General features: G+C 40.2%; 1 protein-coding gene across 2 annotated transcripts; it reads right to left on the bottom strand.

Annotated features, from left to right (window-relative positions):
• TMEM14A (transmembrane protein 14A) lies at positions 1–8,795 on the bottom strand. 2 transcript variants are annotated; one of them, XM_083353349.1, is made up of 5 exons: positions 8,737–8,795; positions 5,116–5,201; positions 2,771–2,872; positions 1,413–1,500; positions 1–712 (listed from the first exon to the last, which is right to left on the bottom strand). In XM_083353349.1, the coding sequence occupies exons 2-5, from the start codon at positions 5,189–5,191 to the stop codon at positions 673–675; spliced, it is 306 nt and encodes a 101-aa protein (XP_083209475.1). In that variant the 5' UTR covers positions 5,192–5,201; positions 8,737–8,795; the 3' UTR covers positions 1–672. The 2 variants fall into 2 exon arrangements, with proteins under 2 accessions (XP_083209475.1, XP_083209476.1); XM_083353350.1 differs by lacking the exon at positions 8,737–8,795 and adding an exon at positions 8,182–8,306.
• Between the last annotated feature and the right edge of the window lie 2,056 nt (positions 8,796–10,851).

The raw sequence follows: 10,851 nt of genomic DNA, 5'->3' as shown, positions 1-10,851 counted from the left end.
GAGTTTATATCCAAAATATTAAAAATGTTATTTTTAATATGGTATTTGTATGCATTTCAAGATAGAAGCAAGACCTGTTTTGGAGCTAATTTTTTAGCATTGTAAGAAATTAATACATTTATTAATATTTTAATGGAACTGAAATATAATATTTATTTATTTATTTAGTTTATTTATTTTATTTATGAAAATCTATATGGTCACCCAACTCACTCTCAGTGACTCTGGGTGGCTTGCAAAGATAGAAACCCAATATAATCCATATACATAAATTTGTATTATTCCAAATCTTAAACTATGAAATTATCATCATCCAGGACTGGGTATGACTTTATTAGATGCCACCATATATGACAAACCTGAGTTTTAAAAGTCCTGTGGCTTTTATTCATTCCAGGGAGAATAAAGCATACACTGAAAGTTTATCCCACAAATTAAAATAATAATTAAAAGGCCAAGTTAGTCATTGGTCTCAAAAAGACATAAATAAAAAAAATGTTACTTAAAACATTAAAGAATGCAACCCCACATACATAAGGAATGAATGGATTTCTGAGTCCATGAGGAGTAACCTTGCCTTTATGTCATCATAATCACAACAAAATGGCTGATCTTTTAGAAGGGACATCCATAATTCAATGATTCCGTGGACATTTGGAAGTGCCTCTTTCCTCATATGAGCCGGAAAGCAAGCCTCACAACCATCACCAGGCTGTATTAAAAAAAGAAGAAAATTAAGAAATGAGTGATCAATTAAGACATGAACAATTTTATATTTTTCTATTGAGAGTTGTATGGAGAGAGAGAGAGACAGAGAGAGACAGAGAGAGAGACAGACAGAGAGAGAGATCTGAATGGAGAGCTTCAACAGGGCCAAGGACCTGTGTAAAATTTCATCCTCAAAAAAGGTTGGACGTTGTACATGTCCACTGAAGATATGCCATAAAACAGGCTACTCCACTTGCTGCAGTTCACATACGATGGGCCTCAACCACTATATTATAAGGTTGCATTGAACCTGCCTGGAAATGACTGGCATTTGAAGTCTTTGATTTTGAATACCTGAAAGTAAATCCTCAACTCCCTTCTCTCTCTCTCTCTCCACACACACACACACACACACACACACACACACACACACACACACACAAAATCCCTATTTCAGTGTGACTGCAGAATCATAGAATACTCTAGAATGTAAATTCAGAAATAGCATCATTAGGGCTGGATGACAACAAGTGTCCGATCATATATAAACTGATTCTATGTTAATCAGTCCCATTTACATCCAGGAACTCTTTTACGGCATTTAAAATCATACACTGTGCAATTGTACACAACTGTAATCACAAGTATGACCCACTTTGGATTGCATCTGCTTTGGATTGCATCTTCAAGCAGAAACAGTTTACCTGAGACCTGCTATGATTCCAGCTGGCATTAGTTTCTTGGTCCTTTTAAATCTCACTCCCATTACAGTGGTAAGGGTAAAAGCTGTGACTGCAGGCAAAAATACAGGATGTTTATTTTAGCAAATGTTATACTGTGGTTCAACTAAATTCTCATAATAATGTATGGCAAAAAATTAAAATTATTCCAAATTAAGTAGACAGCTCTTGAAACAAAACAAAAATCACTTAAATGTCATAATATTAAAAAAAAGTTTTTTTCTACATCATTACCATCTTATAATTAGAAATCATTATACTGAGGTCAAGACAAACTGTGTCTTTGTGCCTATTCTGAACCTCTATCTTTCCATCTCAGCAACAGTGATCTCTTTTTCCATAATTATTTTCCTAAATATACAACCTATTTGGCAACTAACTATATCTCATAAAATTTCACTAATGAAACAAGAAATAGCTCGCGTACCTTTCAAAGAATGCATTTTGATAAAATTACAACACCATGTTGTGTGATTCAGACATATTTTGGCCAAGTCACGTGCATATTCAGACTTCAATTAAATGGCAACCCAGTGTGTCTAAGGTGAATCCATAAAGTGCACAACCTAGTTTCCAGCCTGGGAGCCTTCAGAAATGTGGATTTATAAATTCCATCATCCCAGCTAGCCTAGCCAATAACAAGGCTTGATGAGAACGATAAAGCATTTAATTCCAGGTTTTACGAAGCTTGCTCCATGCATGTGATGGAGAAATCCTCAAAGTTCCAATACATGCAGGCTTGCACAAGTAAGGATGGCTCACCAATTATTATTTCTTCATCCTTAAAGAACATGAATCAACCCTCCCACCTCAATCTTACACTTCAAAACTAAATTTATTTGTTTTCATTTCTACACTGCTCATCTCACCTGAGGGAGGGAGTCTGGGCGGTTTACAACACTGAAATAAAAACTATTTAATTTATTTATTCAATTTCCATAACTTCCCATCTCAATCAAGTGACTCAGGTATAAACATATGACTAAAAGCACAGTTAACACCGGAATTAAGGACACAGTTAAAACGTACAAGTTAAAAATGGAAATCAAAGTTCAAAAAATCAAATCAAATAGGAAGACTAACAAGTTAGCAAGGCAGAGGGAGTGCCCTCAAGCCTCAAGGTTGCATCAGGGCCTCCCACACTAAATGCAATACCGATGTAATTTATAGACAACATTAAGTTTTTGCCTTGCATGTTCTGTTCTTACAAATAATGCATATGACAGCAACTAGTTTTCAGTTTCCGATCATTCTGAAAACTCCAATATATAATGAAATGCTAAAGAAAAGCAGCTTTTCTTTTCAAGAAGTAGGATACTCACATAATGATATCTTTACATCTTTGGGATCATGTGTTACCCAGTATGCTCCATAACAAGCCAGCAAGCCAAAGAAAAGGCCAGCAACCAATGAGATTTTACTTCCTGTAATAAAAATATATAAATAAAAAAGTCTTATTGTACTCTTTAAGAATATGTGCTTCTGTTTTTGAAAGACATGTCTTTGATGTTTGGAACCCAAAAAATGTATTTAATTATTTGACATATTTCAACAGATAATAAGAGCAAAAAGGGACAATAAATGATGCCAAGTGACTAAATTTGACAGAGTTTCATTTCTTATACGTGAATGCTAGAATCCAAGAATAACATTATATACACATATATACACATACAAATACACAGTGGGGAGGGGGGGCCTCTGGAGATCTCTGGCTACGCCAATTGTTGCCAGTGCAGCATTAGCAGCTATTTTGAACAATACTCCAATTTACTGAAGAAAAAAAGTCCAAGGATGAAATTTAAAAGTGTGCAGTCAGAAGCTGAACAGGGGATAAGTTCATTCGGAAGCTTCTAGCCCTTGTTATCCCAATCACTTTCTTTTCTGCATTCTTCTGTTACGATAGAGTGACTTGATAGTCCTTTGCTCACACTGGTGCTTCAACAGGAGTGACTAATCTACACCAATATTGACATTGGCTGAAATGATGTATTCAGGTTTCAGGATTTCTTCTGAACCCATTATTAACTTTGGGGTGGTTACGTTGCAATTGTAGCAACCACTCTATGTACAGTAACTATCCTACTACAGGAGAGAAATGATCCCAAAAAGTATTGTACAAATGCAGTTAGGGAATCATTAACTAGTAATTTATTTCTTAATGTTCTTCAGAACAGTATCTGATCAGGAGTCTGTACCCCCATTCTTTTCCAAAGTTCTACCATCCTTTGATATCTGCTCCACGGAGATTCAAGCAGGATATTTTCAGATTTACACAAGAATAGAATAGAATATTCTTGATTGGCAAATGTAATTGGACCCACAATGAATTTGTCTCCAGCGCAGAAGCTCTCAGAATACATACAAATAACAAAGTAATATAATCATAAGATACCAATAGTAGAAGGTAAAATGAAAGATGAGAAGGATAGTAGTAATATAGCCCTACTACATGGGTAAATATCTTTAGATCTGAGACTGTGCTGTGGGAATTAGGTGGTCAGCAGAGGTAGAGCAAATATGCACCATTCAGCCAATCTAACATGCACATGGCATTTCTGTAATCAAATACTGCATGACACATGTTTCTCCCACCATGTCTTTCTGTTTCTTTCCAAATTTATTCCAATTCTGCTGATAAAGCCACTTTGTCAGTGAGAGGAAAGAATTAGGTACTATTAGTTTTCAGTGGAAAAATAACACAGTTGTACCAAGAACATATTAAAATATGATGAATGTTATGGTTTGGGATGGGGAAAGTTTTAGAAATTGGTGTCAAATACATTTTTCTGTTTTGCAGAGACAAAAAGAGAAAAAGGAATCTAATTCTTCCCAGCTGGCCTTTAACATTCCAGAAACAGATGTCTGAAACAATATTTTATTCCCCAAATGCCTCCTCCTTCCTGGAAAGAAGATGGCTTGGGGGCATGACCAGTATCCCCCCAAGCCAGCCCTACTTTGCCAGTCCCTGTTTCTCCCCTTACTGGTTACCACCATTAAGAGAGTTCAACTTTCAGTTGATTCCAAAGCAGCCAATGGCTGCTCCCATGTTGGGCCTTGCTACCAGTCAGAGAGAGGCGGGAAAGAGAGTGAGGGAGCCCATTCTCCCTTGTGTCATACAGCCTACGTATTATTGGGAAATGTAGTTCGAACGCATGGTGCCAATGAAGCAGCCACAACTCTGGCAAGTTTCAATCCCATGGCACACATGGATTCCCGTTTTGTAACATATTCCATAAATTAGTCCATTTGAGATACATTGATTCAAAAATTGTTGCTCTATGACAGAGGTCTTCAAACTCGGCCCTTTTATGACTCATGAACTTCAACTGCCGGAATTCCTCAGCCAGCGTGCCTGGCTGAGGAATTCTGGGAGTTGAAGTCCATGTCATAAAAGGGCCGAGTTTGAAGACCCTTGCTCTACGATGCATCATTTCACTCAATTGAAGGTTACAAAGTATCAAACAGACACAAGAGGTTTAGTAGTATATAGATTTAGTTTGATCTGTCTTAATATCTTGATCTTTTTTACACACATTCCTCTTATCTTATGAGCTGTAACATATTGCAAAACAGCACGGAACTTAACAAAAGTATTTGAGAAAATACAGAAGAACCAGCAGAAAACAATTACATAACTTTCTCCATCGTACAAGTCTGCTATTACCTTTGCGAATATATCCTATGATACCGCCAAGAGCCACGACCAACCCATAACCAAAGCCAATCCAATCCACACTCATGGTGAAAAGTCTGAAGAACAAAATAGAATAGCAAAATGAACATGGTAAAACTATATTTAAGAGGACGGAGGAGAGGATGATGTTGTCACAGCAAGAAGCAACCTGTAATTAACCATGGCTATCTCAGAAAGGTCAGAATTAAATACATTTAGTATTTCCCAAGGCTAGATTGGATTTTTTTTAAAAAAAAAAAGTAGGAAGAAGGTGATGGGAATTCACAAAGTTACCAACAAAACAAAGTGAATGCAGCAATGTAGTTACCAGGAATCAAACTCAACAGGCGGAAAACCAGAGAAAGATTTTAGGAAGACCTAATAATCACCCAGCAGTAAAAGTGAAACCAGATCTTCTGAGAAAACCGACCAGAGCTGTGGGAGGTATTAATTAACTCACTGGTTTGTGTAAGGATTAGAGGACTGTAAATAGATAGCCTTACTCTCGTGCCCAGTTTTGCAATGAAAGATGGGATAATCCTTTCCTGGCTTAATGCCAGCTCTGACTAAACATGTTTAAACATGTTTAGCTCTGACTAAACATGTGAAGGTCTCATACCACCGGCCCTCCAAGCATTCCTTCATATCAGGCATGTCCAACCACTGGGCCACACTGAGTGAAGAGGAATTGTCTTGAGCTACGTATATAGTTAATGTTCATAAATAACAAGCGTCCTTTATTTAGAGGTGTGTGTGTCTTATGAGATTGCACGCTGCCTGTGCCGTGCCTGCTTTGTGCCCGAAGGGCACTGTATATTCCTGCAGCATTTGGGAGTGCATTCAGCCTAGGTCCAGGCAATATTATTATTTGATGCTCAAAAAGGTCCATAGACTTCTTTTGCCCTTTTGGACTTAATCCTCAGGATTTATTCCAAATTGCATGTGGTTATGTCACAAAGGTGGTGTTAGTAGGATTGAATCCAGTATCTGGATAACTATTTGGGATCAAACTGCTCTTTTTCCCAGTAGGGAAAAATAATTTCCTAGGTTCTTTCTGATGACTTAGTTCTTCTCTTGGACCAAGGCAATACACATAAAATTGGATATTTTGGGTTTCTACGTACCATTGTGTAAGCCACCCAGAGTCGCTTCAGTAGTGAGATGGGCATATAAATTTTATAAATAAAGTTAAATTTACATGTAATTGTAGTACATTATAATTAAGGAATAATGCAAGGGTAAAGGTAAAGGTTCCCCCGCACATGCGTGCTAGTCGTTTCTAACTCTAGGGGCCGGTGCTCATCTCCGTTTCAAAGCCGAAGAGCCAGCGCTTGTCCGAGGACGTCTCCATGGTCATGTGGCCGGCATGACTAGACACCAAAGGCGCACGGAACGCTGTTACCTTCCCACCGTAGTGGTCCCTATTTTTTTACTTGCATTTTTACGTGCTTTCGAACTGCTAGGTTGGCAGAAGCTAGGATGAGTAACAGGCGCTCACTCTGCTATGCGGCACTCGGGATTCGACCCGCCAAACTGCCGACCTTCCGATCGACAAGCTCAGCGTCCTAAACCACTGAGCCACCGCGTCCCTTCAATGCAAGGGTACTGCTATTTAAATAGACATGGCATCCCTTCCTCAAGATAAATAGCCCTTTTCCCTTTGCCATCTGTTCGTTGACTTTCTTTTCACTTTGATTTTAGCATATCTGATTCCAAGCCTGGAATATAAGGGATGCTGGGAGTCTTCCACTGTTATATAATGAGAGTAGCCATAGTACGTCCCTCTGTATTTTGCTACCTATGGCAAAATCAATGAATGCTCTTCAGAAATGGGGTTGGCAATCTCCTTACAGAGGTCCAAGGAACACTGATTCTCAGTGCTAACAACTAGAAGTGGCAACACCTTCAATGTTAAGATGTGGTGAACAGGAGACCCTGTAACAAGCCAGGAGATTAGGTTTTGATTGACACCTGATGGCTGCCCTATTTATTTTCCACAGCATTTATTGCATGGCTAAGCACAATAGCTTTGGGCACCCTTAATGTGCTGTGCAAACTCAGTCAATTATTGTTTAGTCAATAAGCCATGATTGATTCTTGATTTACTAATTACAAGTTAAACCCAAATACCCTATCTGTCATGAGACCAACATACACTTGTACTGATTGCTTCTTCTACTGTATGGTTTTATCTTTGGTGAATATTCTTGATGTGAACTTGATAGCCACTTTCATGAGGGCTGGATCCTATTCTTAGAAATGCAGTTGGATTGTTTCTATGGAGCACCCAAACCCTTATACACAGGCAAGACTTATTGATGACATCCCCAAAGATCAGGAATGTGGCTTCCAGAGATCAGCAATGATCTACCAACAGGAAGCAGAAAGATCAATTGTACACAATGCAATGCATGCCCACGTGACAAGAGTTAACCAAACATAAAGTTAACAAAGGGTGTTAACACTCACCTACACATGCATATATATAAAAAATATTTGTTGTTAGTTGCGAAGTCGTGTCCGACCCATCGCGACCCTATAGACAATGTTCCTCCAGGCCTTCCTACCATCTTCTGGAGTCCATTTAAGCTCACGCCTAATGCTTCAGTGACTCCATCCAGCCACCTCATTCTCTGTCATCCCCTTCTTCTATTGCCCTCAATCTTTCCCAGCATTAGGCTCTTCTCCAGTGAGTCCTTCCTTCTCATTAGGTGGCCAAAGTATTTGAGTTTTAGCTTCAGGATCTGGCCTTCTAAAGAGCAGTCAGGGTTGATCTCCTCTAGGACTGACCGGTTTGATCGTCTTGCAGTCCAAGGGACTCACAATCTTCTCCAGCACCATATACAGCCACCCAACTCATGTTTTATACCTGCGTTTTTATGTATGTGTATATGAATACGTATGCATATACATACATTTAAAACAAATTTAAGAGAGCCACCCCAACTCATTGCTTATACATTTGTGTCTCTGCTTACAAAGGCATGTGTAGATAGATACATACGTATAAATCACAGTCACACAGACAGAAATCCACAATTTTAGAGAGCCGCCCACCTACGACGCAGACTCCGGGCGCGCAACAGTCCGTCAATTTTGACTTGAACGCGTGCCGTGGACTCCCCATCCCCCTCGCTTTCCAGGCACGCTGAAAGCTTCAAGTCAAGACTACAAAACCCATGCTTAATTTTTGGCAAGAGAAGAAAAAAAAAGCGGGCGAAAAAGCGGCTTAATTCCCAGCCCTCGAGATCGTCCCGTAAGCGCCGAGCCAGCGGGGACACCCCACCCGCGCTTCCGTGTCACTCTAGGCCAGCGTTTCCCAACCTTAGGAACTTGAAGATGCGTGGACTTCAACTCCCAGAATTCCCCAGCCAGCATAGCTGGCTGGGGAATTCTGGGAGTTGAAGTCCACGCATCTTCAAGTTCCTAAGGTTGGGAAACGCTGCTCTAGGCCGGGCGCTAACGCGACAACAAGGAAGGAGGCGATCAGCTCTTTGGAGGCAAGGGGCCGCCGCCGCCTCCCTGGGCTGACCACCGAGGCTGCATTTTCCCCCCAGAGAGGGGCTTCCGGCCAGCCCTCCCTCCCTCCTCCTCCTCCGTCCCTCCGCATACCTCCGGCTCCGAGACGGGCGTAGGACGAACCCCCCCCCCGCTTTAAAACCCTCCTCCGAAGCCTCCCACGGGCCGAGTCTCGCGAGTGCCCCCTGCCGCTTTCCTTTCCCCAGGCAGGGCGTCTTCGCTTTTCTTGTCCTTTGGCCTAGTTTTGGACTCCGGGTCGGAGGCTGGCCCAATTCCTACACGCGATAGAGCGAGCCTGCCACCGCGTGGGAGAAGGAAGCTTAGACCACTCGGGGACGAGGCTATAAAAACCAACACACACACCCTTTACGATCTGTGGACTTCAACTCCCAGAATTCTTGAGCCAGGAACTCTGGGAGTTAAAAGTCCGCAGGTCGTAAAGGGGCCAGAGTTCCCTATTCACCCTCCTCCTCCTCCTCTAATGTTTTCAATGCTTCAGGATCTGGCCTTCTAAAGAGCAGTCAGGGTTGATCTCCTCTAGGACTGACTGGTTTGATCGCCTTGCAGTCCAAGGGACTCGCAGGAGTCTTCTCCAGCACCATATACAGCCACCCAACTCATGTTTTATACCTGCGTTTTTATGTATGTGTATATGAATACGTATGCATATACATACATATAAAACAAATATAAGAGAGCCACCCCAACTCATTGCTTATACATTTGTGTCTCTGCTTATAAAGGCATGTGTAGATACATACGTATAAATACATACGATCTGTGGACTTCAACTCCCAGAATTCTTGAGCCAGGAACTCTGGGAGTTAAAAGTCCGCAGGTCGTAAAGGGGCCAGAGTTCCCTATTCACCCTCCTCCTCCTCTAATGTTTTCGATGCTGTTCGTTTCTTTTCTTCCTCTTAGCTGCCTGTTCCAATAGCCTTTTTTTCTTCATTATTTCCATCCTGAAACTTTTTCTGCCTTGGACTCGTGTTTGCAAGCGTGTTCTGCCGCACTTGGAATTCAAGGCTGCCCGCACTGAATAATTGTGTATTGGTTTGAATGCAGGACAGCCAAAGGTGCTGGGAATGCTTTGTACACACAATAATTTGAACGTCCCCAGAAAAGAATAGCAGGCAAACCAAGTCTTTGAAACTACCACTGGTATTTTTAAAATCTAGTAGGGTCTTTTTACGGCGATTGTCAGAAGAGCAGGGGAGAGGGAAGAGTGGATTGTGGAGGATGGAAAGGAACCATCCTGAAGCATTGGAAATGATCTTACAGGAATCAATCCTACATGATCTCAGAACCTGGGAGAATTTAATTCAGCAAGGACAAAAAGACTGGCTCTTTCCCCTCAGGAAGAAAAGAAAGTGAAAAATGTTGAGTTCTTTGATTCCACAAATGGCATTCTGATTTTTTATTATTATTATTATTATTTTATTTTTATTTTTTGTGGCATAGAAAGAAAGAAACGGGGGTGGGTGGAGGAGATCACTATTGGGCTGCTGGAGACTAACAGCATTTATTTGGATTTTGTGATAGCTGAGCATTCTGGAAGCATCAATTCACTCATGGTGCAAAGGCCTTTCATGATCAAATACAGGAATAGACCTTAGTCTTCCAAATTAAACTCTTTGTCAGTAGAAGCTAAGCATGTTTTTGGCAGAAAGAAGATAACCCGCTGTAACTGCTGCTTTTTAGAAACCTAGCTGAAGTCATTAGCACTCTGTTGAGTAAATATTTTCTGAGAATGTCCCGTTTTGGGGTTTGGTGTGTGATAATTTTCTAGAAGTTGATTTTTTTAAAAAAAAATTATCTTGCTTTAAAATTATGATTGTGTATTCATGGTTTGTAATTTATGATTAAGTTATGTACATTACTGTATATAATCAGGTGCAAAAATTATTTGCCTCGTCAAAATGTCATTGATGTGGACCAATTCTAGATTATTTGGATATTGTTTCTCTGGAATAGCTATTATGATAGAAAATGAGAAAAAAGACACCCATTAAAAAAAGCAACCAGACCTTAAAATAAACAGAATATGGAACGCTTGGGGTTTATGATTTAAGAAACAATTATAATATTTTCATCCCTCATCAAACTCAACATTTAATGTGATATTTACAATACCATATTTTCCTGCTCCAGACTCTACATATGTCTAGCCTGTTTAATCTATTTTCTCATTATTTTTTTACTGAGAAC

The sequence above is a fragment of the Vipera ursinii genome (assembly GCF_947247035.1).
Source record: "Vipera ursinii genome assembly, chromosome: 1".
NCBI lineage: Eukaryota > Metazoa > Chordata > Lepidosauria > Squamata > Viperidae > Vipera > Vipera ursinii.
Note: the sequence above shows the minus strand (reverse complement) of the source record. Positions and strands in the feature narration are given on the sequence as shown.

Excerpts from the sequence above, each read along its gene's own strand:
- TMEM14A (XM_083353349.1), bottom strand. The coding sequence starts at position 5,191 with ATGAGTGTGGATTGGATTGGCTTTGGTTATGGGTTGGTCGTGGCTCTT. Across the intron at positions 2,873-5,115 it reads CATAGGATATATTCGCAAAG|GAAGTAAAATCTCATTGGTT; the intron begins GTAATAGCAGAC and ends TTTTTATTACAG. Across the intron at positions 1,501-2,770 it reads AGATGTAAAGATATCATTAT|TCACAGCTTTTACCCTTACC; the intron begins GTGAGTATCCTA and ends TTTTGCCTGCAG.